Source organism: Nanorana parkeri, unplaced genomic scaffold (genome assembly GCF_000935625.1).
Source record: "Nanorana parkeri isolate BGI_ZX_2015 unplaced genomic scaffold, ASM93562v1 scaffold789, whole genome shotgun sequence".
NCBI classification, from domain to species: Eukaryota; Metazoa; Chordata; class Amphibia; order Anura; family Dicroglossidae; genus Nanorana; species Nanorana parkeri.
In genome coordinates this window covers 583,673-609,727 of record NW_017307057.1, presented here as the reverse complement: position 1 = coordinate 609,727, position 26,055 = coordinate 583,673, and the positions used below count along the sequence as shown (strand labels likewise).

Here is a 26,055-nt window from a genome sequence, read left to right as displayed (position 1 = left end):
GCCCCCAGCACCCAGCCCACTGACGCCCCGCCCCAGCCCACCGAAGCCTCACCCCCAGCCCAGTCACCAAGCTAGTGTGAAGGAGGGAGGAGAAATGTAGGAGATAGGGAGAAGCCTACCTGTCCCTCACTTGCTTATCACTGGTGAGGCATCGAGATCAATGTCCTCAGTGTTTTTATTTTCTTTTTGATTGGACAGCTTGGACAAATGGCACTTGCCATTGGTCAAAACCATCCACAGAGCTCAAGCCTATAACATAGAGTATGGGCTGTTGAAGCTCTTGCCTCACTATTTAGGTTACACAAACAGTGGGAAGCCTGCTGCTGTGTAACCTAAATAGCTGCCAAAAGCCGGATGCAGCGCCACCTGTAATTAACAGGCAGCGCTCCATCCATGACAGGTTACACAGCGGGGAGGCTTTCCCTGCTATGTAACCTGTTACAAGCCGTTCTGAATGGAGAAAAAGCTGTCAACTTCAGACTTGAAGCTGACAGCTTTTTCCTCCATAATACTAGGTGAGGCTCTGCCTCATCTGCCTCCCCTGACCACATGTCCCTGCTCCACTGTACATAGACAGTTCTTTCCTTAGGTCTCCATGCTTCCATAGGGCTCTACATTTTTTAGTGTATAGTTATGGTCTTGATCAATTTATTAGCTCATCTGGGTCTAATATTACTTATATGTAAATTATGCTAAAATCTATGTTCACATCCCAACCTTACTTTCCTAATATGACACTTTTCTTAATTTAGCCACGTTCTTTAGCTTTTATGTCAAATTTAACATATGTAATATAAACCTATACCTTTTCCAACAACTCAGTTTGCTTGTATGTCTACAGTTACAGTTGTGGTTGCTAAGAATTTAGCTTCCTTACTTTGTTGTTAAAAGGTAATATTTGGCTCTGTTCACCTCACTTTAATGCAGTGTCAACTCCAATTTAGAAACATTTCCTTTATCTATACCTTCCAAAGGCTTGGCACAAAATGTTTATTATATCATAACCTCGCTTGACTACTGTAACAACCTCTTCTAGGGTCTACTGATAATGTATCAATACTGATACTGGTTGCCATCTACATGGGGAATACAGGTAAAAAATCATATTCTAACCTTTAAAGCTCTCTTTAACTTGACACCACATTCATGTATTTCCTAATTCTCAGATACTACCCCAATTTCACGCGATATTCTTCTTTCATTCACTTTTTACAGAGTGGCATACTGGACTTCTTACACGTTTCTTCACAGTTCATCAATCCTGTGTTATTTGTCACTCTCCAACCCTGCAAATGCAGCTTTTAAACTCACCAATCTGTACAAACATCTAGCCTAGGTTCATATTTATAAAGCAGTGAATGTGACTTTTGCTAAACATTCACTTGTGAATCAATCACTGTCATTCAAAACACATGCAGCAGGAAGAATCACCTGAAGTAAATGTGTGGTGAATGTCAAATTATTTAAATATGCCCATTAGTTTGTACTTTGCCACAGGACAAGATGAATATAGAAATCAATAATAACCATTATATTAATATTTACAGATGTCTTTTCATAGAAGATTCTCTTGTTATCATGATTATTGACAACATGTACAGCTGACATGATCTAAACCTTTATATGGTACTTACTGCTCCGAGTTGAAAAGACATGTGACACTTTGTTTATATTTTTGATATTGTTCCCATTCCTTTATAGCGAGCTCAGTCACCAGTTCTTCTCTTGGGACTTGTTTAATCTTCATTGTTTCTGCAAACTTATTTGCTCCAGCACCAGTCAGCATAGCATAGGGGGTCTACAGAATAAATATTTATAATCAGATGACAGTTTTAGAATCATCAATAGGGAAGGGGTGCGGGTCCATAGTACTATATTGTTTTTGTTGTCCTGATACAAAAGTTCAGCCTAGTGTTGTCATACTAGGACTGCAAATGAGTAAGTTGCAGAATCTCCAGATACAAATATAGGAAAAAGCCTTAAAAAAAGAAAATAAATGTGAGCACCAAAGGTCTGGTAATCTGCAATATATGTATTTTTGGGTTCAGATAAACTTTAAAAGTGCACACCTACTGCTTAAATTGGGTTATATTTTTTTCTACAGATATGACAGATTCCTCCATCCATGCTAACAGCATGGATGAATGACTCTCCCATTGTGCACATTTTATTTTGACAGTGGCATCGGCTACTGTCAGAATACTTGAATTGTGCTTGCAGCTGATTTCCGTTGAATTGTCTACAATTCGCTCCATCTGTACCCAGCTTTGGTCTACAATTAGACTTGTATGAGAAAGTGATTGTAATACTTATTAGTAAGAATTAAACAGTGCCTACAATACAAGATGAAAAGTATGCCCAAGCCCCCAGCATTAGGATATCATTTTAGGTGGCTTTATACTGCAATATTATGTAAGAAAAACTCCATTATTTTGTAGTTGAGTAAACTTTGCTCACTACAATGTCACATAAACTAGAGCAGCATACTGTCTGGAATAGATTCCTGGAACAACCTGTTGATATTCATTTTAATGTGAGGCTTGTAATTCCTAGGAAACTAAATTCAGACACTGAATGCATGTTGCCATAGTATTATCTTCCTCCTTACTGCCACAATTACCAGGAACACAATATTCATATTTAATAAAATACATCTATCATGGTTGCTCAGTTTACCTGGCTTTCTTAATATTGTGTGAACAAAACAATATAATGTACAAAGCAAAATGCAAGTTATTCTTCTTGGTGTTCCAATGCATATATAACTGAAATTCTAGGTGCACATACTGTATCTATGAATGACACATCTATTACATCTATGCTTGTTTATCGTTTTGTGGCTCTCATGAGTAGTTTGCCCAACCTGTCCCATATCAAAAGTATATCAAAAGCCCAAACTTTTTTTTTTCAGCAAGATTTTATGAGGCTGGCTAGAATGAAATCGCACAATTGCCATTTGTGTTTGTGTTAGACTTTTGGCAAACTAAGTTCCCGCTGAGTAGAATAGTGGAAGTATATTTGTAGGAAAACTGGTGTTCTGTCCACATCCCCCATTATATGTTGTCGTGGTAAATAACCTGCTTCCCTATTTATAATGGTCTGGCCCTCTAGCAACTTCAGCGCGAAATTATAGCTAATTATAGCTAATTTGCCTACAAACGTCAGGTGATCATAATAATGTGGCCACTCAGTCTATCTATCAATCAGCAGAGAAGCCAAATCATACCATTTTAGAGTATATTTATAAAGGCAATTTATTATAAATTAAAAAATTTATCTGGGAATGGTTGCTGCTGCTTTATTAAATGTCAATTAATTAAAAAATGTGGCAACCAATTTAGAATTAACATTAAAATAAAACTTAGAGAAGTAACCCTGTTATCTCAACAGCTAGCCTTTCCTATTTTTTTATTTTACAAGTCTCTCCTTTACAAAATGAAAAAATAACATTTGTTTCTATCAGGCACTTCATGAATCTTTTTTATAATATGTTATGAGATAAAAAAGATAAAAAGTAACTAATTAGTTTAAGGAAAAAAGAACACAATACTAATTGTTCAGTACACTGAAAAAGCTGCTGTCTGAACACTGCATGCTTAATCACAGCATGCCAAGAAAAAAAGGAACTTTATAGATGGAAAAAATTAACCTATTCCTTTTGGACACCCTGCTGCACAGCCATAAAAGAGAGACCAACAAGGACTCACAACAAGAAAGTGAATAAAAGCCTTAGCATTAAGAAAATGCTACAATGCACAAACAATCAAGGAGCAGAGCTAAGCGGAAATAAAATAGCAACAATCTCAGCATGGGATTTTCTGCACAGTTTTTCCAGAACTCACAAATTAAAAGCCTATAATATATATAAAAAAAATGACAAGTACCATTCATTAACAGAACTCATAGCATATTGGAATGAATAGGAAGGTCTCCTGCTTTTTGTGGAGTGTTGTATAACAGGAAACAGTATGAATCACCACAAACAAAACTTATATAAAGGACACCCGTAGCCAGAAAAATACAAAGCCTGTCATTGGTGATTTCCCTCTAAAAAATCTAGTTGCCTTGCTGTCTCTGACTTAGTTTTCCGGCGGGTGCCCCTTTCCGGGAGCCGACCTCGTTAATGATCCTTCTTTTATAGCAGATTACATTGTATTGTGTGTATTCTGTGTAAATGTCATGTTTTCACTTTTGAATTTCCCGCCAGCCCTGCCCTCTGCTGTGACCCCTGAAAACGAAACTGAAAGCCGAATGCTTGCATCGGACGGCCGAACACAGCAGAGGACACCGCGAGTTTGCACGGACAAGGTAAGTGACACTTTTGCGCTATCCCGAGTGTGGCTCGGGGTTACCGCTCTTGGTACTGAAAATTAACCACAAGCCACACTCGGGAATACTGCCAGGGAGGTTAACATGCAATGCAAACCCCTGACCAATCACAAGCCCTCCTAACATTACAAAGAAGAAGAAGAAGACAAGTAGAAATGTTAACCCTTCAGAAGCCAAGAAAACATAACAGGTAAAAGCAATTGAAACTGCAAGAAGCATGTTTTAAATATTGTTTTAGTTTATGCTATGTGAATGGGAACATGTAACAGATATAAAGTAGGTGTTATCCCAATTTGGCTGCAAAGGTGGAAATACACTGAAAGCCCACTTCTTGAAATATTGACAATCTTCTTACATTTACAATTTGCATATAAATAGAAACACATTGTGCACTTAGAGGGTGCATTCATATACTCTGCTAGTAACAAGTGAAGAAACCTAATGGGGTGCTCCGGGTGGATGATATACCCTCTAATATGCCACTGCATTACAATAGCTCTCTGTATAAGAATGAATGGCTGGAATAGTTTCCAGCTGCAAACCAAAGGGTATGTCAGCCACCCGGATCATATTCCCCTCACCCCCGACACTGTGCAGTTCACAGCTCTTTATAATAAATCTGGCAGGAGTGTGGTCAGTTAAGTATATAGCTTTGGGAGAGGAAGCAGTGAAACAGCTGGTGAGAAGGAGAGAGGTGAGATGCTGCTCACCCACACTATACACCCATACCAGCCACACTGCATAAACACCTGGGCACTGATGATGCAATAAGGGGGAGGCAAAGAGGGGTTGGCCAATTTACGATGGAGGTGGGGGGCTATTACTATACTTTCTTTCATCAACATTGGGGCATATTTTCTCTTACTTAACAGCAGTAAAGGGCACCGTATTACTCACCACGGCAATATGTACACAGTGCTGTATCTTATACAGTCTGGACCCTAGTACTGCATTTACTATGTTGTACAATACACACCTGACCCCTGTACTGCATTCACTAAGTTTTGCATTATACAAATGACCCCTGCAATGTATATGCTATGTTGTACATTATAATCCTGACCCCTGAATTCACTACATTGTACATTATACTCCTGACCCCTGCACAGTAAAAGTTATGCTGTAGGTTATACTCATTGACAGCTGCATTCACTATGTTGCACTTATACTCTTGACCCCTGCACTGTATAGGTCATGTTGTACATTATTCTCCTGACCCCTGCACTGCATTCATTATGTTGTACATTATACTAACCCTTGCATTGTACAAGCTTTATTGTACATTATACGCCTGACTCCTGCACTGCATTCACTATGTTGCACATTATACTAACCCTTGCATTGTACAAGCTTTATTGTACATTATATTGAACCCACTGCTATATACAATTTGTTGTAAATTATACTCCTGGCTCCTGCATTGTATACACTATTTTGTACATTATACTCCTGTACTTTACACCGTTATATTGTATAGTATACCCCTGAACTCTACACTGCATTCACTGTTGTATAATATATTTCTGTACCTTTCACTGTGTATGCTATGTTGCAGGTTATACTCCTGACCCCTGCAAAATATATGTTATCTTGTACATGATACACCCAACCCCTTTACTGCATTCACTATGTTGTAAAATATACTCCTGACCCCTACAATGTATATGCTATGTTAAACATTATACACCTGACCCCTGCACTGTATTCACAATGCACACTGTATATACTATGTTGTGCATTTTACTTCTGACCCCTGCACTGCATATACTATGCTGCACATCATATTAAATGCTGGTCCTAACCAGTTTTATTACACAGGATTTTTGCAGCCTACGCAAACCTTCAGCCCATCAGCAACCACAACATATGGTGCAGTACTACAGAAAAGTTACGGTCAAATTTTTTTTCTAAATATTTTGTAGCAAATGTGTTTGCAGTTATTTTTTCAATATATTCTTAGCTGTGTTTCGGTCATTATGATAAATACAGTATTTCAAAATTCAAAATTGAACAATAGGTTAACAATATGCCACTTGTATAATCATGCCCATTTTAAAAACAAATACCCCACCCTTCATTTTTTTTGAAACATTGGCAACTATGAAAATCTTATCAACCATGTCATGAAGATGAAGAAAGGCAGACATGTTTGTAATCCAGCCATGTGACAACCGTGGCTGCTTCAATAAATACAGTGCAACAATTATTGTAGCCACAAAGGGACAAATGTGTTATTTGCAGGATTACCATGTGAAAATAAAAGGAACAAAGTCTGAAAAAGGAAAACTAAAACAGCCAAAACAAGCAAATTTGTTTGGAGTAGCAACAGAAAAAGGCTGTGGGTAATTTATAAGGAGAAAAGTGTAAACAATCATCATTTTCATAAGATCTAAGTCATCATTTGACTATCTGACTATCATTTGACTAACACTACTGAGATACCATTTGCTTTTTTTATATCAATTCCTCTAGTTACAACTACAGTATTTGTGTTGTTCAATGATCATATTGATTATATTCATACTTTTTTTATTAACTTATTTTAATCAACTTGATTTATTTTTGCTTCAGATGAGCTTGTTTCTTCCTGTACATCCTGCCTCTGCTACCGACAGCTGCAACAGTGTTATCAGCCCTGCCCAGTTTACCTCTGTGAACTAAAGACCACTTCCCCTGTGCTATGGAGATAATAAAACAGGGTGGTGGTTTGTAGTCCAAAAAGAGAGTGAGCTAGGGTGCCAAAGCTTCTCATTAGTAGATACAGTACAGTGAGTGTTGTCACCCAAGCACAGGAAATGTGTGTGTTTGTGTGTGTGTATGTGTATGTATATATATAGATCTATATATAGATCTATATATATATAAACATACTAAAATGCTACCCATTAGCATGTTTGCACTCACATTTCATCCCAGTGTAACCCAAACACATATATGCACTACAGCAGCATCCTGCATTTCCTATAGCAGCAGCATCATAAACCTAACATCAAAGGAGGCCAACAATAAATAGAAATAACTGGGGTGTGGCAAAACAATGGTATCAGTACTAATACCAGCTTGAATTACACAGGGATGTAGTCAGGCTGATGGTTTCAATGAATAAGACAGGCAAGGATAATGATACTGTATTATTAAGATTCCATTTATGATAGCACCACTGTAGCATAAGCACCACTAGCACATTGAAAAGCAAAGCTGTTGCTGTTTCATATACAGTAAATGTAATTTGGCATTGCCTAGTGCCTACAAAAAGAAAAGTCATGCATACATGGTGTTGGTGAAGTAGTGGTAGCCAGCCAGTCAGTCAATGGTAGGTGGTGGTGGTGGTTTAGCAATATGAGATCAAAACCACCCCTCCTATGCAGGATTTGTCCAGTGATGCATCTGGTAAATTTTTGACTGTAGAAACTAGACCTTAAAGCCAAAAGGAGAAACACTGAGGCCCTTGTGAGCCCTCTATGTGCAACCTGTCCAGTAATCGATCCACCAGGTGATAACAGCCAGATAATTTCTGAAGTTGTGTTCAGTCATCTCCAGATATTTTAGCTTGAGAATGGATTTATGCTGATGAGATGATAAAGAGAGTAGGAATTCCATAACAAAATTGGAAGTAATTATTGTTATTATGATTCATGACAATGAGTTGAAAGACAAGATTTTTACTTGACCTTCCAGGTTACACTCTTGCCGCCACCCATTGCGTTGACCATACATTTTCAATCTGGAGATACACTGCCACACATGTTGTACTACTGCAGCCAGAATCCATGAGAATTCCCCATAAATCCCCCAAGAAAAGCACCCAGGTAAGTAGCATCAGTTGTCTTTGGTTGGCTGTCGCCTTAACTACAAGAAGGGATACATTGTCTTTTTAACAAGTTGGGGACCTTGGAAATACAAGCTATGCCCTAAATACTGAAACATTATCATCTTATTCCTTGATTGTACCTCAGATGCCTTGCCCTTTTTCCTCTGTCAGGGCCAATGTACCTGGGAAGATCACTAGGTCCTGCTGTAAGTTTGACAGCTTGGTACTGTTTCCTGTTGCAGGAGCACAAACAGCCTCCCCAGGGTATATGAAGCCAGCAGTGTTTGCCATGTTCATTCATTAACTACTAACAATTATTATTACAGCATTATTATACTAGCATCCCTTGATCTGCACATAACCTCAGTTAAACCAAACTCACAAGTGAAGAAAAGTTTAGATTTTAATAAAAATTGTTTCTATGTTTCCCCTTTTAACATTGATGGGTTTTGCAGGTAAAATAAAATTTAAAAAAAAAACGGATTGACACAGACTGGTGGGGCAGAAAACAGTTTGTTTTTTTACGTCCTAACTTTAGTTGTCTATACCTCTGGATCTTTTGTTCATGTTGGCATGGGTTAGTTTAAATTGGCCAAGTCTGTAATAGGTGTGCTTAAAAAAAAATAATCTAGAACACTTCCATTACTATGAAATTGGCTAAAATGTCTCTCTGAATGAACATCATATATTTTTTTTGTCTGTGTGTGCTACTCCAAAACTTTGTAAAGGTATAACTGGTATATTTTTGTTTTTATTATGTAAGATTTTTTATTTAAGCTTGAAAAACGCAATTTACACCACTGAGGAGGCCTTATTTCCAATAATAACAACAACAGCTAGTTGACAATTCCAACATGCATTAACAATACACAGTTTTATGTAAAACCCACAGGTTTATGTAAAGCCCATGTATTATGTAATACACCTCTTAGATGAAACTGAATAAATAAAAATTACACATAACTACAAATCTAGAGATTTCCCTTCTGGTAAAAACAAAAATATATTATTCTACCCTACCCTCCCTGGCACCAAAAACACATCCTTGGAGTCTCCCATCTTCATTGAGGAGATTGAGGTTGCCATACGATTAATGAAAGCCAGTAAGTCCCCAGAGCCGGACGACATCACCCTATAATATTACAAAATGTTTAACTGACCCTAATCCCCCAATTCACCATGGCATTTAATGCCATCATTTAGAACAGACCTTTCCTAAAAAGGTACACATTATCGGGAATCCACAAGGAAGGGAAGGATCCCAGAAATGGCTCTAACTATCAGTCCATTGCACCTTAAAGATATTCACCAAAATGCTAGCACCCTGCATTCTCCTATTTTTGCTATCCCTTATCCATTCTGATCAGGTTGTTTTTCTTCCCAACAGAGAAGCTAGAGATATTATGCTCAGAAACCCAAACTTTATTCACCAGGTGAAGGAGACCAAAACTCCACTCTTAGTGATCAATTCTTATCAACAGATACTGAAAAGCTTTTTAAAAAGGTGTTAACAGGCAATTTACAATTTATACACAAGATGTTTCCCATATAGGCCTGGGGCCAAACATGTGCACTATGGTTCAAGCCATTTACTCTACCCCAACAGCAGCAGTTAAAAACAACTGACAGCTTCTCAGATTTCTTTTATACAACAAATGGTACCCCGGCAAGGCTGCTCACGATCTCTGCTTATATTTGTCTTAACTATGGACTCTCTCCTGCACATCCTTTGCAACTCTCCAAATATACATGTCCTTAGTACCCACTTGGGCCATCACAAGGTGGCGGCCTACACTGCTGAACCAATTCTCCTTCCATTTCCACTCTACGACTACACTCCCAAAGCCTGGCAATCTATTATAAAATAACAAATCAGATGCCATAGTTATCTTAATCACACAAGATACTGCTTACAGGATTCAAATTTCTCCTTTAATTGATGCATCAGACCTCACCAAACTTTATAACCTCAACTTAAAACCTCTCTTACAGATGTTCAAAAAAAAGATCATACCAGTTGGTATAAAGGCACATTTATATGGTTTGGAAGAAAAAAATAAAATGATTGTCCTCCTAAGACTTTCATACTTTCTATGAACTATATCTATCAGCCTCCCTCCTAAGCCCCTTTTGATGTACACTCTACCATCCTTCATTTGATTTTGGCCCAGAAAAGGGTGAAGCGTTTGGAGAAGTGAACAATCTAGGCCAAAATAAATGTTTTCAAAATAATTTCCAGTTCTGCTCACTTTCCAGTTGTCCCAGATTGTTCACTTCACCTTCTCCAACCTATTTACTCTATATACCCTGTAGAATTAGTGTTAGATTCCCTACCTCATTCACCATTTATGAGGCTTGTATCCCCTTTGTTAATTAGGAGCAGAATTTGCTCCATTTTTTTACATTTAGAAGTGTTGCACAAACTTTATGACTGTGCCACTCTGTTAATTCCCCCCAATGTTTATAAGCATTGTAAATCTACTTTACTTCCAGCTTCATGACACTACCTATATACTACTTTAGGACTTGTTAATCAGTATGACTTAGCTGCAGTTTCTTCTTTTTGTACTGTAATCGTATGTAATACTTGTGTTTGACTGACTTTGCCTCTAAGTTTTTTTTACAATAAAGCTAAAAATGCTTCATTAGCATGTCACTTTGTTCCCAACTAGGGTTCCACTTTCTTCTAAATTATAGACATGTTAAGTGACATGTAAACATGGAAACTCTTTGCACTTCCCAACGAGTCTAAACTTTATTCTTCAGAGCAAATTTAGAATCTTCTGTCTGTTTTTACTCATTGCCTTATCAGTCATCCATAGAGCATATTCCCTGACTAAATCTTATATTTTTTCAAAGACTAGGAAATACTGGACAACTGGTATCCGGTATAATTTAGACCTGTACCACCATTTCCCCATCCATAGTTAAAACATCTTTCAAATTTAAAGAAAACAAATACTTAATTTAGAGTATTTACTGATTTTAGTTCCTGTAACATATTTAGCTGCTTTACTCACGTTCACTGTGTCTGGGCACAGGCGGGAGGATCTTGAGATGCAGTGCATGTAACATCTGACCTGTTGGAAACTGAACTACATTTCCCATGATACCTTTACTGTGGGCTCACTGTGGTCCAAGACGTGACAGCCAATTAAAGTCTGTGGCGAAGCGAGTGCTGCAGTAATCGTACCCCCCCACAGAAAAAAGCATGATAGGAGCACATCAATGTTACCTTCAGTAGAGTACACAGATGAGATTACCAGGAGATATTTCTCCATAGGAAGGAAACAGGGCACCCAGTTGCATAAACTGGAACAACTATGAAACAGTGAATCACGGGAATGTTAGAAGGGGAGAAAGAAATGCAAGGCATTTTAAAAACACAAACCCATTTTTTTTGGACATGGTTAGGAAGCACCTTTATAATTATAATCGTATCCTTGTGGCTGGAGTTCAGCCCGACAGAGTAATTCAACAAAGATCAGAGACAATAAAGTTGAGTTTCAGTAATTTTCCAACAACTTAGAGCACCAGGGTTTGTTTACATTAGAAGGCTGTGATGCCCCTACTGCTGGAGAAAACAAGGAGGAGCTGCAATTTCAGTGCTTATGTTCTACATTTTAGAATTAATTTCCCCACAGTGCCCGCAGCTATGAAGGTGAGAGGGGTTTTTTTTGTACATCTCTTTTCCTGCTCTCTAAATACTTCAATGTCTGGCCACAGGTGAATTTTAATGTCTTTGCAGGATACTTAAGTCCTGGGAGGGCCATCTATAAAATGTAGTTTAAAAGTACAATTGTCCTGTAAAAGCAAATGCAACATTACACACAGTTCTGTAATAAAAAAGTAATCACCCTCTGTCTTCACACACACACACACACACACACACACAGACACACAAACACATACTGGTATCCGGTATAATTTAGACCTGTACCACCATTTCCCCATCCATAGTTAAAACATCTTTCAAATTTAAAGAAAACAAATACTTAATTTAGAGTATTTACTGATTTTAGTTCCTGTAACATATTTAGCTGCTTTACTCACGTTCACTGTGTCTGGGCACAGGCGGGAGGATCTTGAGATGCAGTGCATGTAACATCTGACCTGTTGGAAACTGAACTACATTTCCCATGATACCTTTACTGTGGGCTCACTGTGGTCCAAGACGTGACAGCCAATTAAAGTCTGTGGCGAAGCGAGTGCTGCAGTAATCGTACCCCCCCACAGAAAAAAGCATGATAGGAGCACATCAATGTTACCTTCAGTAGAGTACACAGATGAGATTACCAGGAGATATTTCTCCATAGGAAGGAAACAGGGCACCCAGTTGCATAAACTGGAACAACTATGAAACAGTGAATCACGGGAATGTTAGAAGGGGAGAAAGAAATGCAAGGCATTTTAAAAACACAAACCCATTTTTTTTGGACATGGTTAGGAAGCACCTTTATAATTATAATCGTATCCTTGTGGCTGGAGTTCAGCCCGACAGAGTAATTCAACAAAGATCAGAGACAATAAAGTTGAGTTTCAGTAATTTTCCAACAACTTAGAGCACCAGGGTTTGTTTACATTAGAAGGCTGTGATGCCCCTACTGCTGGAGAAAACAAGGAGGAGCTGCAATTTCAGTGCTTATGTTCTACATTTTAGAATTAATTTCCCCACAGTGCCCGCAGCTATGAAGGTGAGAGGGGTTTTTTTTGTACATCTCTTTTCCTGCTCTCTAAATACTTCAATGTCTGGCCACAGGTGAATTTTAATGTCTTTGCAGGATACTTAAGTCCTGGGAGGGCCATCTATAAAATGTAGTTTAAAAGTACAATTGTCCTGTAAAAGCAAATGCAACATTACACACAGTTCTGTAATAAAAAAGTAATCACCCTCTGTCTTCACACACACACACACACACACACACACACACACACACACACACACACACACCAATATAAAACAAAGCATGCTGTACCTTTTCCATGACTGTGCGTGCAAGCATGACAGGGTTAGCAATATTTTTGATGCAGGAAACTGCACCTACAGCAAGATTTCTGCCATCCATTATAATTGCATCAAGTTCCACATCACCCTCTGCATTCAGCACAGCACCGTGACCTGTAGAAAGCAATTCAGTTTGAAAGAAAAGAAAACATTACTGCCCTAAAGCTTTGGAAAGATATTAGAAAAACAATTTCAGAGCTATTTACCATGACAATCCTGGCAGCTATTAGACTTGATTACAGTAAAAAATATTTGCTTTTATTGTCGCAAGCTTTTAAGTAAATACAGTGCTTTTGGCAACATACTAATATCATTGCAATGTTTAGCCATAAATGCAGTGTCTTGTCTTTTACATCATAATGTCTGCAGGGCACAGAATTCTTCATGTACCAGCATACATTTGGTGGCTAGTATATTTTCCACCAAATGAGCGCGCAGAGAGAAGCAGGGATGACAGAACTATTCAAGCAACATTAAAGTGTTTTAACCACTTGAATTCCCTGAGTCCCAAAGTGCTTTTTTGTTCTGGAAATGTCTTAGTTCTGCAAGTTACATCTTTTAATTCTTGTAGTCTACCCTAACATGTTATACATTGTTTCAGGACAGATAGAGCTTCAAACGTGCATACAAACGTGCATACACATATTTATATATTTTAATTATTTGCATTAAAATTGTGAGAAAATTTGTAATGTGTCCAAATCAAGATTTACATAATTTGCACATCTCCATGTTTCCTGAAATATAATCAGAGTCTACTGAATAATATGTGATGAAATGTGATGATTATGGCTTACAGCTCATGAAAACCCCAAATCCACAATCTCAGAAAATTAGAATATTACATGCAATCAATAAAACAAGGATTGTACATAGAACAATATCGGACCTCTGAAAAGTATAAGCATGCATATGTACTCAGTACTTGGTTTGGGCCCCTTTTGCAGCAATTACTGCCTCAATGCGGCGTGGCATGGAAGCTATCAGCCTGTGGCACTGCTGAGGTGTTATGGAAGACCAGGATGCTTCAATAGCGGCCTTCAGCTCTTCTGCATTGTTCGGTCTCATGTCTCTCATCTTTCTCTTGGCAATGCCCCATAGATTCTCTATGGGGTTCAGGTCAGGCGAGTTTGCTGGCCAATCAAGCACAGTAATCCCACGGTCATTGAACCAGGTTTTGGTGCTTTTGGCAGTGTGGGCAGGTGCCAAGTCCTGCTGGAAAATGAAGTCAGCATCCCCATAGAGCTCGTCTGCGGAAGGAAGCATGAAGTGCTCCAAAATCTCCTGGTAGACGGCTGCGTTGACCCTGGACTTAATGAAGCACAGTGGACCAACACCAGCAGATGACATGGCTCCCCAAATCAACACAGACTGTGGAAACTTCACACTGGACTTCAAGCATCTTGCAGTGTGTGCCTCTCCATTCTTCCTCCATACTCTGGGTCCTTGGTTTACAAATGAGATGCAAAATTTGCTCTCATCAGAAAAGAGGACTTTGGACCACTGAGCAACAGACCAGGTCTGTTTTTCTTTAGCCCAGGTAAGACGCTTCTGACGTTGTTTGTTGTTCAGGAGTGGCTTGACAAGAGGAATACGACATTTGAAGCCCATGTCCAGGATCCGTCTGTGTGTGGTGGCTCTTGATGCACTGACTCCAGCCTCAGTCCACTCCTTGTGAAAGTCCCCAACACTTTGAATAGCCTTTTCCTGATAATCCTCTCCAGGCTGCGGTCATCCCCCTGCTTGTGCACCTTTTTCTTCCACACGTTTCCCTTCCACATACCTTTCTATTAATGTGCTTTGATACAGCACTTTGGGAACATCCAACTTCTTTTGCAATTACCTTTTGAGGCTTTCCCTCCTTGTGGAGAGTGTCAATGATGGTTTTCTGCACAACTGTCAGGTCAGCGGTCTTTCCCATGATTGTGATTCCTACTGAACCAGACTGAGAGACCATTTAAAGGCTCAGGAACCCTTTGCAGGTGTTATGGCTTAATTAGCTGATTAGAGTGGGACACTTTGAGCCTAGAATATTGCACCTTTCACAATATTCAAATTTTCTGAGATTGTGGATTTGGGGTTTTCATGAGCTGTAAGCCATAATCATCACAATTATGACAAATCACGGCTTGAACTATCTTGCTTTGCATGTAATGAGTCTATCTCATATATTAGTTTCACCTTTTAAGTTGCATTAGTGAAATAAATGAACTTTTGCACGATATTCTAATTATTCGAGTTTCACCTGTATGTATGTAAGTAATATATTTTTTCAGACCCCTTACTCAGCTGTGCAGCAGCAGACCTAATCTATTAGTGATCTAGTGCTGCAATCAGCCTGCACTAGATCAATGTAGCAGTGATCTGTTGCTGCATGTACGCAGGTAGGTAGGTACCAGCTCTGTCCCGGCTTTCATACTCAGAGGAAGTGCTGTGACACTACACTACTGATGTAAAAAGAATGCATATCACATTCACTTCTACAGCTCACTCCTTTGGAGAAAAATATTTACCTTTATTTCAGAACCCTAAATACTGTAATTTTTCCCTTGGTGTGCTTAGAAAATAACCTTTGAAAAACAGCATGTTGTGTAAAACCCTACATTTTTCTGAAATAATTACAACTCCTCAGTCCATTTTAGGCTGTTTCATAACAGAAAACTTGATTTTATTGTAATGTGCTGGGCTTTACCTTGCTTTTAAAGGTCTCCAGTTTTCTGACACCAGTTAATGTTCCATTGCATACTTCCTGTGTTTTTTTTTCCTTTACATATGTCCAGCATCTAACCATATCCAAGATGGTGCTCGCCATAGCCTTAAAGCAGAACTCCTGACATAAATTGTATTAACTCTTGCAGTGGGGCTACCCCCGCACTGCAAGGGTTAACTGCTTGTTTGCGGCTAGGCTAAAAACAAATCCTTGGAGTGCTTTCTTCTTCCTCTCTTCTCCTACGCTGTGTATAGAACGTGATGACTCAGGACCTTAGGTAGCTGCAGCTAGGGGAGAGAGGCTCCAGGGGCCACCTCTGAGGATCTGGTGCGTATAATTTTTTTTATTTTCCTCCCTAGACACAAACAAGCACTTAAGCCTTGCAATGAGGGAGTAGCCCCACTGCAAGGGTTAACAAAATTTGTGCCCAGAGTTCTGCATTAACAAACAAGCCTAAACATTACTTTAAACACATAAACACATTATAGTGTCACCTAGTGTTCACTATTGTTTTACTACATTTTTTGAAATGTATTAGAAGTTTATCTAAAAAGTTTTATCACATCTTGCTTTAATTATGCTGATCCAGATGATTACAGAACAACCCTAAGTGGGGCAGATGCTAGTACATCCTTTAAGTGAAGGATTTGGAGGCTTCTCTACCTTGTCAGTGGTAGTTGGTTTAATAGTTCACTTTATTAATTAGTCCCTATTATTGCTGGAGTTGTCACTTTTGATAAAAAAAAGTATCCAATGTATTTATTTATACTGTATTTACTACAGACTCCCTATATCTTTGGCCATTACCACCTCCTTTATCAAAGACTTAGCTTAGGCTTCCAGAACAAGGCCCTCTTTGTGTACTTACATATTTGAATAGTAACACAATGCTGAGAAAAACAAATGTGAAATTTTAAACAAATGCACAAAGTGGCTGTAATATAGTATGTGATCAATTCCTCCTAGGCTTTTCATTTTCTAATTTCTGACTGATATGTAGCTGCCATTTTAGAATTAAAAGATTATATAAACATAAAAAAAAAACCTTTTGTTGTTAAAAATGATAGAGAGAAAGGAACACTCTCATTCAACAGAAGCATACCTGCATCAAATACTATGTTGTCTTCTAGCATTTGCACAGCATATTCAACAGCATGAACAGCTCTCCCGCCATTTGCTAGTACAGAAAATCCACATTTTGCTGCATTTCTAACGCCATCCTTGCTGCTTTCTGCCAGATCATCTGGTATTGCCCATGCTCCTCCATGAACTACAATAACTGGCTTGATGTCCATTTTTCCGATACTGAAACTTATGAAATTTATGATGAGAAAAAATACATACATATCACTTGATGATAGTACAGACTTCTCTTGCTTTTGTTTTCTTATATTATATCTCTTTTACATGTGACACATGTTGCATTTTGAACAGGGCTTTATTATATCCTCATAAAGTCCCACAATGTAGAAATATATAATGCATTACAGTGGTCAGTGTAGAGGGAGGCAGGCACAGAGACAAAGCAGCATAGTCAGTATAATGCCTTTTCACGTGATCTCTTTGGCCAGGCCAAATCAAAGAGACCTATCAATGGGTCTGCTGTAAAAAAAAACTCTAGGACAAATTCTGGATATACATGCATCGAATTTCAGCCGGTTCCTGAAACTGGCTAACATTTGCACCTTTGTTGGCACCCTTCCACCCTGCATCCCTCGATCAGCTGATCAAAGAAGCTGGTTGGAAAATTCTCAGCTGAATGAAGCTAGAAGCCAATCAGCTGACGGCGGCTGTCAGAATACAATGCAAGCAGAGGGAGATTCGTCCATTAACGCTCATAAGCGCTGATGAAATAATCTGTTCTATTTTTGTTTTTAATTCAGCCTGCGGGTTCAACAAAGAAATTGACACATGTACACACAGTTTAAGGTTGGAACTCAGAAGTGAAAAAGTGGGCAGAAGAGGGGAAAGAGAGGCACTAGATGTATGCGCTTTTGCCGGAATGCATATCACAATAGAGAGTAGATCTACTGCCCATAGTTATTAATAGAGGATAATATTAACAAGACATAATTCCTAATAGATCTGACCAACAACTATTTTTTTCATTCAGTATTGCTTTATGAAACTTTTTTTGCACAACAGAACAACCAAAAGTTGCTGATTATATAAACAGTCAAACACAATACAGCAGTAACAGAATAAAATAACGGTGTGTTTACAAAATGCTCAACCCGAGAAAAAAAATACACCAGTAGGTAACTTGAAAAGGACATCTCCAGTGCAGGTAAAGAACAGAGGAAAAGAGAATACAGAATTAAAACCCACATTTTGCATACCATGTAGTCCACAGTACTCACAGTCTGTCAAATGGAACTTGTTTGAGCTGTTGATAGGCCAGAATTCTCTTATAAGAGTAGTGTAAATGGACCATATGCAACACAGAGGGTAAGGTGGGAGGATCAGTAGACCTCAAGTTTCTAGTAATATTCAATCTAGCAGCCAATATAACATTGGAAAGTACTAAATGGTAAGAAAATGGACAATTATCTATGCCTAAATGTAACAAGGCCAGAGCTGGATCAGGCGTGATTGGTCTTCCAGTTATATTACCAAGTACCCCAAATATCTGCTTCCAAAATTTACACGGATGCTTGCATGACCATAATGTATGGATCAAATTGCCTACCTGCCCACACCTATGCCAACATAGATTAGAGGGATCAGGGCAGAATTTTGCATTTTGGTACGGAGTAAGGTACCACCGCAACACAATTTGTTTTGAGAAAGCTTGCATAGGTTTACCCAACTAGAGGAGGACATCATGACTTTGATAGCGTTGGACCATTGAAGGGAAAAAAATTAATTGTTCAATTCTACTTCCCATTTCTGGTGGTCTGGATGTTTAACAAAGAAATATTTCTCCTGTAGAATGTTAAACATTTAGGAAATACCTTTAGCAGAGGAACAGGCATTATGATAATAAGACCAAACCTTATTGGGCACATGAGGTGTAAAAGGTTCATCGACAAGAGGAGTTGGCATATCTGGAGATAACAAAATGATTCATTGGTAATGAGTAAGTTCTCCTCAGGTCAGAAAAGGCTAGGTCCCCTTAGAGTATAAATCAGATACGGGGACTATTCCCCTCAGATACCCTAAATGAAGTCAAAGGTTGGGCACCAACATCTCGTAAACCTCAAGTGGAATAGGGAGCTTTAGGGGATATTAAAGAAGTGCAGAGGTGTTGCCATGCCTTGATAGTAGCTATTATAGTTGGGGAAAGGTCCATAAAAGAACTAGAAGACCAAAAGGGAAGAAAACAGACAATTTGTCAAGTTATGAGGTGATACTTGGGACTTCTCAAGGACACACCAAATAGTATCAACTGAAGGTCGGAGCCAGAATTTAAGTTGGTCCAGTAGATTTGCAAAGTAGTAATCTCGGAAATCCACTAAACCCATACCCCCATGATCTAGGTTTAATTAATTAGGGATAAGAGCAACGGCCCGTTCTTATGTTGCCATAAATAATTCTGTAGAATAGGAAGCAATGGGGACCTTGAGGTACGAAACAAATACAATTATTTGGGAAGAATCTTCCAGACCAAGTCAATTTTTGAGTACACATTTTTAGAAGGTCATAATGCAAGAAATTCAAAAAAAGGAAGGACATTTTCTTGATATAGCAAAGAAGTGGATCTAGTAAGCGTAATGCCTAAATAGGTTAAACCAAAGTCCTTCCAGACATACAGAAAGGAAGACATTAGGTTCTTACATATAGTAGAGTGTAATCCCAGATTAAGTATATACAATTTAGAATCATTTACCTTATAATATGCAACAGTACTAAATCTATCAATTGCATGTTGTACTGCTTCCAGGGAATGAGCTGGATTTGTTAACATAAAAATAACATTGTCGGCAAAAAGATGGATCTTGTGGTGAAAATTGTTTTTAAGAAAACCAGTTGTATGGGGGTCAGATCTAATACTTTCAGCAAACGGTTACATAAGGGGATTGAAGATCAGGGGAGAGATAGGGTGCAGCCCTGATGAGTGTTGTTTGTAATTGAAAATTACATTGAGAGAACTCCAGAAAAGAAAAACCTGTGCAGAGGGAGTTAGATATAGGGCTAAAATGGCATGAAGGAGGTTACCCATAAAGCTAAACTCCTCAAGCATTCACTCTAAATATGGCCAACATACTCTTATCAAATGCCTTTTCGGCATCAAGGCATAATAAGAGAGAAGGGGTCTTAGTCTTCTCTGTGTAAAGAAGGATATTACTGAGCCTTCTCGTGGCATCAGGGGTATGTCTACCTCTGGTAAAGCCTGTCTGATCGGTTTTAATCAGGGCAGGAAGGACATGGTGAATAGGGGTGGCAATAATTTTAGGAAACAATGTAATATCCGTATTAAGCAGAGAAAAGGGGCAGAAATCTTCCTGGAATGCAATTTAGCAGTTCTTGCACTCCATTTAAATAAAATGTCTTGGATATATGCCTTATGGGCATTCCATAATATAAAAAGGGATCAGACACAGAGTCAACATTCAAGAAAAAAATGATCAGTCAACTTTTCAGTGAGTAAAGCAGCATAAGCAGGTTGGCTTATTAGGGAGTTGTCATTTCTCCAGAGGCGCAGAAGACAAACCTGATGATCATGAGAAAGTTTGATAGAAATCAAGGCATGATCAGACCACTATATGTCATTAATTGTTGCCCCCGCAATTCCATAAAGAGGCAGCTCCACCAAAAATAGGTCTATTCTAGAATACAAATTATTAACTGTAGAAAAATAAGTGTAGTCTCTTTCAGTAGCATGCAAACAGTGCCAGATATCATAGAGTCCATCCTTAAAAAGAAATGAGCGGTGGGTAGGAGAAGGCTGTTTACAAGAACTTGTGGAGTCCATGTGACCATCAGACACTAAATTAAAATCTCTGCAGAGAATCAAGGCACCTTGTCTCACAGAGGAATTTTTTGAAAAGAATTAAATAAAATAAATAAAGGAAACACAGTTGACGCATATTGGGAGCATAAAGGTTAGCTAGTGTGAAGAGGGAATTGTCAAATGTGCCAACCAAAATAAGGTATCGACCTAGGGGGTCCTCAACAACATTATGAAGAGTAAACGCTACAATGTGCCCAATTATAATGAGGACTACATGTTTTTTCGCGCATGGCATATTGAGACAAGAAAATGTGTGAAAAGGCCTTGTGTGCAAGAGGGAGCATAGCCATGTTTAAAATGAGTCTCTTGCACACATAAGATATCCGCTTTAGTGCTCAAAGCTTCCTTCCAAGGGGTGGAACGTTTAGTCGGCTGATTAAGCCCTCTAGCAGTGATAGATACTATTTTAATTTACATATCGAATGATAATAACACGACTGGTTATGAGATTTACATGTGGTGAAATCACAAATAGTGAGAGTGGATTACAAACCATAGAGGGCACGATGGCATACGAGTGAAGAAGAGTCTAAACTGTAGAATATGATAAAACAACTAACAGGTCCTGCACTGGAATGTGAAGAAAACAAAAGAGAGAGGCAAACCAAACAAACATAACTATAAACTTGGAAAATAAGAACATAGAGATGTACCGTGTAGGATCCGTGAGCAGTAAATGACTGCACATGTAACAGGGAAGAAGAAGGTGGAATAACTTAATTCCTGCCTAGAACTCACACTGAACAGCTGAAAGCGGTGGAAAGCTAACAAATGAACTTCATATGTGCACAAGTCGATTTCTCCCAACTTGTGTAGAAGTTGCAGGTGGGGATCATCGAGTTTGATATTTCAGATGCGCAAAACTTCCATGCCCCCTTCCAAGGAAGAGATGACATGTGAAGTGCCATTGCGATTGAGAAGAATTTTCGTAGGATATCCCCAACGGCGGGCCATGTTTTTCCTAAGAGCACTGGTGATAGGCACCAACTTTTTCCGAAGAGCAAGAATGTGCTGGGACTAGTCAGGAAAAAACTGAAGATTGGAGAATTTGTCAGGCAGGCGATTCAGGTTTCGTAGAGTAGTGAGAAGACGCTCTTTAACATGAAAAAAATGAATGCACAATTTAACATCTCTTGGTGTTTTATCGGGTAAGAATGTAGGCTTTGGCAATCTGTGGAACTGATCTGTTACCAAGTCGGAGGCTGTAAGATCAGGTAAGGCTGTTGACATCAACTCTTGAACAAAGTGCAGCATCTCAGACTGAGAGACAGATTCTGGGATGCCACATATTTTGACATTGTTTCCCTGAGACTTGTCCTTAATATCAGCCAGTTTAGTTTTAATCCACTGAACATCATCAGTAGTATGATCGTGAGCATCAATAAGCTCGTTAATAGTAGAGGCAAATTCTGCCATCTGGTGTTCTACATGATCCATTCTATTGCCCATCGCATGCACGTCTGAAGCTGCTTCATCGGAGACTTGTCAGTATGATATGCACTTTGCAATGAAATCAGGATATCTTTACATGTGGTATCAAGAACCGGTTGGTTTGAAGTGGGAAAGCCATGAATAGATGTATCTATTTCTTCAGTATCATATAAAGATATATTAATCTGGCTCATCGTAGGTAGGTCATCGTGGTCCTCCGCCATGCAGGGTCTGGATTTGGTGGGACTCCCCAACTGCGAGGGTGTGGATGGTGCTGAGCGAGCAGAAACTCAATCTCCTTTAATGGATTCATGGAGCACAAGACTTTCCTCCAGGAGAGAGTCAGCAGAAGCCGTCTTGGGCCTGCTTAGATGCAGAAGGAGGGAAGAACTCGGTAAGTTTCTGTGGTCTATCCTTTCATTCATGTGTCAATCCTTTCATTTTTAGGTCATCAGGAAAGATGATATGGATGGTTTCCAATATGTGGGTGACAGTTGCTGTGAGAAGCTGAAAAGAGTTCTAGGCAGTGAAGGTGAGCAGAGCTCTGGTGCTAAGCTCCAATGCTGCTCACACGCCAACCACGTCCCCCTGAACAACTATTTTTAAACATGATGGTAATTGGTCACCAGGTCATCTTTGCTTCCTTTTTACCCAGCATGTGCTTGGATTCCCTGCAATACTCAAATACTAAGCATTTTACACAGTTACTGGGGTGCTAACAGCTCATTACTGCATCAGGTGCATCTTTCAGTAAGTTGCAATGGTTATGCAACTGGTGCCCAAGATTGACCAGACATTACCCTGCTTGTCAATCGCAGAGAGATAGCTTCCAATCTATGATGACCCTTATTTTTGTATAATTTTAAGGCATGGCCAATTCAGTGGGTGCCACCTCACTGCTTTGTTCATCCTAAAGCCAAACTAAATGTTATCAACAGAAGTAGGAGAGCAGTAGGTGGGGTGCGCTGCTGGAAGATCTCTTAGTTTGAACTCTAAAAAACAGTGCCGGCAAATTCTTTTATAACTAAATAATTTGCTTTTCAGGGTTTTACTTTAATTTACATCTTTAAAAAAAAATCAGTCTCTAAACTAAATATTAAAGTGGGCAAGTTATGTTATTTGCAGTATTGTAGTTAAAACCTACCCAATAGAGACAATGCTGATTTAGCATCTCCAAAGTACATGTAACTAATAATTATATTCCGTAAGTATTGCTAATTCTGTGACTGTATAACTGTTTTTTTAGGACCGGACACATTTTTACTTCAACCGTAATGCAGTATTAAAATAATTTTTAAGAAGTGCCTGTCCATTTGCCCACTCAGGGAAGCAGCAGAACCTGGAAGCAGTGAGTATTTACCAAAGGCTCACATGGAAAAAAAGTGGCAGAAGAGCACAGCAAAAGTAAATATAAGTAAATCATGCAAATCTTGGACACATTTATAAACTATTTGAGTGGTTCTTTAATAAAATACCTGTTATGTGCTCAGGCTCGTTCTCACTAGCCTGCCCACTAAAACACTCCATTTTAGCAGGTGGGCTAGTGTGGTTTAACCTCTTGCCGTCTGCCCGTAGTAGAAAAACGGACGGACGGCACTGCTGCATTGGCGGGTTGCCGTCGCCAGACGGCATTTTTTTTCTGCTCGCGCGCGCCCCCTAGCGGGCACGCACGGGCAGAGAAGACCCGTTCAATGCGAACACCCGGTAGCGGGTGTTTCACATATAGGCGATCAGCGGGTCCATAGCCCGTATTTCGGTGATTTTTCCTTAATATAGTAAAAAAATAAAACCCCCAGTGGTGAATAAATACCACCAAAAGAAAGCTCTATCTGTCCCCAAAAAAGGGTATAAAATTCATTTCAGTACAGCGCTGCATGACGGAATAAATGTCAGTCAAAGTACCGCAGCGCTGAATACTGAAAAATGGCCTGGATGGGAAGGGGGTTTAACACCGCGGATGTCAACTGGTTAACAGGTCTGATGTGAAAGACACACATATCACACTGTTTACTTTTTTCTTTCTTTTTCCTTCATTTCAAGTGTAAAAACTATGCACTCCATTCAGGTTCTTACACAGCAGTACTGCGCTGCATTGCAGTGACCTGTTTTGTGGTCCAGTATGCTACTAAAAAAATACAGCATGTTGGCATTTTTTCACATTGCAATGTTCTACATATCACACCTACATTGTAGTGTGAAAGAAATATCATCTATATGCCCTAGCAGTGACTGGGTTTCTTTAGTCGCTGAAAAATTATTTTGGACTCTCCACTATCATTTACCTACCATCTATATCTTTAATTCCATCTATACTCCCCTGGGAAAAGTACCCTCTCAATGCCGTGGGCATGTGGCGCTCGCTTCCCCCCCTTTCCCTCTGCCAGGCCCCTGCTCAGATTAAGGGTCTGGTATTGAATTTTTTTTGTTTACAATCACATTTTTCATTCTGTTTACTATCTCTTAGATTGTGGTTGTGTGGGAGAGCATGGTGTAGCTTAGTCAGCACCATCTCAGGTGTGTTCATTTCCTGGGCTGGGGAAAAAAAGTCTATTAGTCTATGTGGCTGAAAGGGGCCATTGTGTCAGGTTGATAATCCTCAATTGCTTGTGGGGTAAAAGAGATTCCTCAGATGTGCAAATGGTTGCAGGTGTTTCTGCGGATTGCTGTGGATCTCCTCTCTCAGATGGCAAGTTACTTCTGCGGACAAGCCACACCCCACATATGAAGGGAGGGCATTGCAATGAAGGAGGTGGTTAAGTTGCTTTACTGGGCCAAAGGGCATGCTAAGGATTACAGAAAGTCTTGCTAATGTTACAACACATGCTTAAAAATGATGCAACAACTTGGATTTAGGCATCACACACAAATAATGCCAAAAGCAAATCAGCGGTACGTGCTGTGAATTCATTCTTCCATGAATCATGTAAACTTGCATGATTTACACATCCCACGTATCAGGGGTGACCATCTGAACAGAAATAAAAATCCTTCGGCATAGTAAAAAAAAAAAAAAATATTCCCCTGTGTATTTACACGTTAGCTTAGAGTTAATTTTATTTGTGTAATTAGAAGATTTGAAGGCTTTATACCTTGTACTTTATAGATTTGTATCTTTATGATAATTGACACATGAGTGTCTTACTGCTGGTAGTTAAGACAGGCAGATTGATCAAAGTTCCTCTTTGCATTTCACTTACTCATATGGATAAAAAGTTATGATTTTGTATGGTTCATTATGTTGTAATATAACTTTGTGTTACTTTTTTTTATTAGAATACACTATTAACAGGGAGATCTCGCTCAAGACAACTTTAATATTGCATTATTTAACAAGTACTTTTCCATAGCAACTTCAGTTTGCTTTAGGAAACTCAAGAATTACAAACCTCATGCAATGCAACATACCTGATATAACAGTAACTTACCTGCAGCTTCTTGGAGTCCTTGGAATGCTTTATTCACAAAACCATTTCAAGAAAAATCAGTGTCAGATGCATTCAAAACATTTAGATCTTTCTAGCAGTTAAACAATGTTGCAGTCAGGCACTTTTCAAAGCTAAAACATTATACTGTGCAAGTTTTCCTGACAAGCACTCAAACCTGTTAATTATTGACTGTCAGCTTTACAATAAAGTGGCATTCATAGCTGGTTTTCTTAACCCTTTTGGTGCCAAAGCCATTTTTCCCAATTTTTTGCACACAAAATAAAATGCATATTTTTAACGGAAAATGCAATAAAAACCCTAAAACATTATATAATTTCTCAAAGCAGATTACTCAAGGAATAAAAACTTGGCAGTTGCAATTTCTTATGT

At 38.9% G+C, this 26,055-nt stretch overlaps 1 protein-coding gene across 2 annotated transcripts in view; it reads right to left on the bottom strand.

Moving 5' to 3' along the window:
* Positions 1 to 25,808, bottom strand: part of LOC108793901 (isoaspartyl peptidase/L-asparaginase-like) — a 38,364-nt gene extending 12,556 nt beyond the window's left edge. The window contains exons 1-4 of one of the 2 annotated variants that reach the window (XM_018564852.1): positions 25,666 to 25,808; positions 16,958 to 17,166; positions 13,117 to 13,259; positions 1,635 to 1,798 (exon numbers count right to left, since the gene is read on the bottom strand). In XM_018564852.1, the coding sequence (XP_018420354.1) occupies positions 1,635 to 1,798; positions 13,117 to 13,259; positions 16,958 to 17,150 (500 nt within the window). In that variant the 5' untranslated portion in view covers positions 17,151 to 17,166; positions 25,666 to 25,808. The remainder of the gene's footprint in view (positions 1 to 1,634; positions 1,799 to 13,116; positions 13,260 to 16,957; positions 17,167 to 25,665) is intronic. The other variant, XM_018564851.1, reaches the window with a different exon arrangement.
* Positions 25,809 to 26,055: the final 247 nt, after the last annotated feature.